Here is a 5270-nt window from a genome sequence, read left to right as displayed (position 1 = left end):
TATATATATATATATATATATATATTTACTGTATATATATACTGTATATATATATATATATAATTATATGTGTGTGACCCTGGACCACAAAACAAGGATGCTGCTTTAGAAGGCAGCTGCCTATGTAGACAGCAGACAGCGAGAGACCACAGGTTTTGCAACAGAGCACGTATGTATATGGATGGGAGGTGAAAGGTTAATTATTCTCACTCTCTAACGAATTGTGCTCTGTTCCTGTTATTAATTATTCATTAAATAGCCTAATTTTGTTATCTATGCAATCTGTAATGTGATTAGGAGCCAGTTAGCCCCACCAGATACGAGTCGTCTGGCAGCCAAACCACTTTTAGAGATCACACACACACACACACACACACACACACACAGTCAAACCAGTCCCTATGTTTATTTATAGGTTTTGAAAGGCACCGCTGTTCGTGAGAGACATTCGTCTTGGCTTTTGTTTGCGTGAAAATTATATATTATAGATGATCTCATGATAGAGCTATAAAAAAAAAAAATAATAAAATACACACACACACACATACATACATACACACACACACACATTATAGAGAGAGAAAATATTTTTTAATAATAGGATTGAAACACAGTTTGTGAGATTTGCCTGTATATGCCAGTTCACCAGTAAAGTATAATACTATACTGGTGAACTGGCATATATAGGCAAATCTCACAAACTGTGTTTTTGAAAACAAATGGAAATAAGACAACTAAATAAGACAATTCTTATCTTAAAGTATGTAAAAGCTATTTATTTTACTCGATGACCGATTGCTGACAAACATGTTGTAAATACACACCAGTGACAGGTGAGGCCATGACAGCATGGCTGGAGCCTGCAGCAGCGGGGTGATAGAGCGAGGCCAGGTTGTTAGGCGTGTAGTTGTGGAGCAGGTTGATGACATTCCAGTCGGCCTGCATGCTGTTGGGAGACGGAGTGGGAGTCACCTTAACCGAAGCCAAGGGCGAGTTCACCTGCAACGAGGTTTTCGCATTTCTGCCAGAGGGCACGATCCGGTTGAAATCCTCTCCGAGCAGTCCAGATGCAGTATGTAGAGGCTCAAAGAACTTGTGTCTCTTGCTAGAGGGTTCGCCGACATCTGTTTGCGTCAAGTTTCGGAAACGGTCCGAAAGGCAAAGTCTAGCTGGATCTGTGGGCCAAACCATTCCGTTTTTGCCCAAGCTTGCCCTCTGATTCATCTCATGATCCAGGCCAGGCCTTAGTCTGGACAACTCTCGATCGATTACCAATGGCACATTTAATTTTCTGCTAGATTCTTGCTCTGAGATTCTAGAAAGTGAGCTGGTTGCATCTGATTCCCTGCCCCGTTGGCCCTCCTTGTGCTGATCTCTCCAGCGCTCCTTCGCAGGAGAAATCTTAGACATCTGAGGCTGTTTCGGAAGCTTTTCCCCAAGTTTTTCCGGTTTCCACAGTGGGGATTTGGTCCGACGGGGATGCTTCCTGTTGATGTGGGGCAAAGGAGTGACGTCTTTGCCCTCAAGAGCCGGCGGGCAACCAGTGTACCGTTTCTGTTTCTGAGATCCCCTGTATCCATTCTTCTTGACATCCAACTTCTCCTTGTGGATGAGCTTTTTATGCATCAAGAGAACCTCAGGGTAAAGGGTTTCATAGGAGCAAGAGGTACATGTGTTAGTTGGTAACAGGTTTCTGGGTACTGAGGTAGCAGATGTAGGAAGTGGCACTTTGAGAGACAAATTCAAAGGTGCTTCGGTAGCCTCCTTCTCCTCCATCTTCGGGTTTACCGATAACAGGTATTTTTTGTTGACCTCACCCACAGGGGTGTAAGGAGCTGCGACGGGAGCACTAACATAATCTTGCTTGACTTGAATGGAAGGATTTGTGCTGTTAATAACGGCTTGGCTCATGCCTGGTTCATGTTTAACACTGGTAGGCAGAGGTTTAGGAGCAAGCCACTGTTTGGCTGGTTTTAAAGCTTGTTTTTCATCTACATTCTTGGGAGGTTCAATGGCCTTGATGATATTTCTAGCAGACGGGGTTGCAGGAATGTTCGGGATTTCTGTGAAAGGTTTGTCCTTGTGACGTCTGTCTAGATGGTACCTCAAAGACGTTTTCTGTGCTGCGGCATAGTCACAGTATTCGCATTTATATGGTTTTTCACCTGTGAAAAAGAGAGACGTCAATGTTTACACAAGGCAAAAAAATAGCCAAACTACATTCATCCTGGAATACAAGCCACTGGGGTTAGAAAGCAAGGCAAAATTAGACCCAATACGATGTAAAAAGACAATACAACAAAGAACTAACCAGTATGTGTCCTGAGATGAATATTGAGGTAATAGTTTGAGCGGAAAGTCTTGCCACAGTAACTGCATTTTCTTGGAGCAAGAATTTTCAGCTTCATTTTTCCTGATCCTTCCTCAATTTTTTCTGTAGGAAAAGTGAAATGTTTAGTTTTAGCCATAAATGACACATAGAATTCCAGAATACAAAATAAACTGCAAGCTGCATACAGAATGTCCTCGTCAAATATGCAAAAGTTTTTTTGACCAGCAGAGGGAGCCCTAAGGTCTGCACCCAAGTTCTGCAATTGAACCCTTGAGACAGAAGTAGCTTCTTCTGTAGTAAAGAGTGTGCATTTCTGGGTAATTATGGTGTTCATTTTTCAAAAAGATTATGACAATCTTGATCACTCTGTGGATGAACTTCTGACAGATGACTGTAAGTTGTTTTACCGAGCAATTAAGAACTAATAATAAAAAAAGTGAAAACAATACCAAGCACTTGGGTAATAATACCTGGATTAAAGGCGTCAACTGGCACTCCCTCTTCGGAGCCATCCTCTGAGTACTCTTCGGCTCGGTCGAGAGATGAACTACTACAAGAGCCTATGCTTTGGGCCCTCCCGTCTACAGGTGTGGAGGGACTCTCTGCTCCCCCTCGTTCCTTCTTGTGGATTCTAGAATGGAGGACCAACTGATGGTACGTCCGGAAGATCTTGCCACACTCTTCGCAGTTTGTTGGCTTGTCTTTACGAATCAGACCTTTTTGCTCAGGTGAGGGGGAAGGAGTCTCGCTAGGCTTGAGTTCATTTCGTAGGCCTCGCCTGGGTTTATCTCCACCACCAGAAGCCCAAATGGCCCCTAGTTCCTCTTTTTCAGAACCAGAGTCCTCATTGTCAGAGTTGGAGTCTGCATTGAGCTCCTTGGCCAAGTTTGGACCTGCTGCGATCTTGCCTCTGGTGGCCAACTGCCAAGCCTGGTAGGTGTTAAAAGGATCAAGTTGGGATATCCAGCGTCCAGATGGATGACTCCGTTCAGCTTCTTCTCCTGCACCTGTAGGATGCAACTGTAGGGTCTGCAAAAATGCCTTCTGAGATACAGGAACCTCCTCAGCAGGTTGGCTATCGGAGGACACGTTCTCATCCACTTCCAGTTCACGATTGTGGACCTTGCTGTGCTCAGCCAGAACTTCCTTGTTCAGGAAAAAGAAGCCACATACCATGCACATTTTGTACGACGTGACCACAGGTGATGGGGGTTGGTCTTGGATGATGTCATTAACTGTGGCAGGGATCTCCAGGTCCTGGTTTTTGTTTTTAGCCTTTCCACCATGGGTTCTCATGTGGTTCTTTAGGAACCACGGCTCTTTGAAACGACGTCCACAGAGGCTGCAGCAGTACGTGAAAGAGTCCTTGTGTTTCCGCATGTGCGTTTCCAGCTCGGTCGCATCTGCAACGGCCTGGCCACACACGACACAACAGAGCTCCTCATTCTTTTCCACAGCTTGGCAGGTCTTAGAACGAGCCCTTTCGCTGGGAGTTAAGAATTCTGCTTCCACGCGCAACACTGCGGGAGCGTGGAATGTTGTGGGATGCTGGGAAAGAAGGTGTGGTCCCAGGTCTTCCTGATGCAGGAAAGTCTCCTCGCAAAACATGCAGTCTAGAGGTAGGCTACTTTCTGCCAGCGTGTCTAGTTTTTCCATCACGCTGGCATGGGGCGTCATGCTAGATCCAGTACCAGGCATGCTTGCATTGCTGTGGCTGAGAATGTCATGACCTAGTCCATCAGGACTTTCCACATATGGGATCAATGGGTGGGTAGGCATGTCAGCAGGAATTTACTTGGGTATTTCTTTCTTGTTTAGTTTCAGTTGAAAGCTTGTATGAAACAATATGGTGAATGTTATGAGACATGTGAAAAAGAGTCATTCATTTGAAATACTCATGAAGGACATCATGCATTAGATTACACAATACCAAATACCTCTTAACACTTCCATGTAACTTGCCAAATTTTCCAAACAGGCTTTTAAAATTTCAGTACAGCGCGTATGCTAAGAGTTTCAGTAAACCCGTATGATCCATCCTGTACAAGAGAAGCAGTCAAGGCTTGCCAGTCACTGCCAGGTAATGGGGCATAAACTTGATCAGTTGATATCTTGTGATTCACACAGAGGAATTGTCCTGACAGGCAAAATCTGAAATTAAGGAAAAAGACAAAGTCAGGTGTGGCCAGTTCTGTGGAATGTAATCAACTCAGGACTACACTTACAAATATAGATGATTAAATTAATGGGGGAGAGAAAACAAGTGCTCATCTCTTTTGTAATGTTACTTAAGATGAAACATGATCTGTCACATGGATCGTTAAAAAAAGATTAGCAACCACACAGGGCTCCAAGTTTGATGTTTTGCTTAAGTTTCTAAAGTAAATTGGAGACAAAAGAAAAGTAGTTTTACGTACACTGCAGCAGTTGCAGCAAATGTAGCTTATCATAAGTGGATTAAATACAGAGCAAGCAATAATCTAAGGTCATTTCTAAAACAAAAACAAACATTCGATATTTTGTTGTTATAGCAGCCATCATTTTAATTTAGAAATAAATAAATAAATAAATATATATATATATTTATATTTGAGGTATCATAAACTGGGTGAAACACAATGGTAAACCTTGTGGTTAAAGAGCTGGGCTAACATCCAAAGGTTGTGACCCCAAAGTATCTGAATTGGGAATAAACCAGCAGCTAAAGGCTTGTTGAGAGTACTGTGTTAGTCTATAATATTTGTGCCCTTGAGAAAAGTCCTCTTTGCTAAGTTATTCCACTGGGAATGTCGCTGCACCATGACCAAGACATGTTTTAATAAGATTTAAGGTTAAAAGATATACAAGTTTATATAAGGGATGCTGTAACTTGTATGTTTTATATGCTACAACAAATCTCCATTTCTTTATTCTTCACAATTTTTAATCAACTTTTTTT

The 5270-nt window shown here is 42.7% G+C and overlaps 1 protein-coding gene across 4 annotated transcripts in view; it reads right to left on the bottom strand.

The window, feature by feature from the left end:
• Positions 1–5270, bottom strand: part of znf217 (zinc finger protein 217) — a 10984-nt gene that overhangs the window by 1444 nt on the left and 4270 nt on the right. For 3 of the 4 annotated variants that reach the window (XM_016246888.1, XM_016246891.1, XM_016246889.1), the window contains exons 2-4: positions 2803–4483; positions 2312–2434; positions 825–2165 (exon numbers count right to left, since the gene is read on the bottom strand). In XM_016246888.1, the coding sequence (XP_016102374.1) occupies positions 825–2165; positions 2312–2434; positions 2803–4111 (2773 nt within the window). In that variant the 5' untranslated portion in view covers positions 4112–4483. The remainder of the gene's footprint in view (positions 1–824; positions 2166–2311; positions 2435–2802; positions 4484–5270) is intronic. The other variant, XM_016246890.1, reaches the window with a different exon arrangement.

The sequence above is a fragment of the Sinocyclocheilus grahami genome, unplaced genomic scaffold (genome assembly GCF_001515645.1).
Source record: "Sinocyclocheilus grahami isolate Dianchi unplaced genomic scaffold, SAMN03320097.WGS_v1.1 scaffold815.1, whole genome shotgun sequence".
Taxonomy (NCBI): domain Eukaryota; kingdom Metazoa; phylum Chordata; class Actinopteri; order Cypriniformes; family Cyprinidae; genus Sinocyclocheilus; species Sinocyclocheilus grahami.
This window is presented reverse-complemented; position numbering and strand designations above follow the sequence as displayed.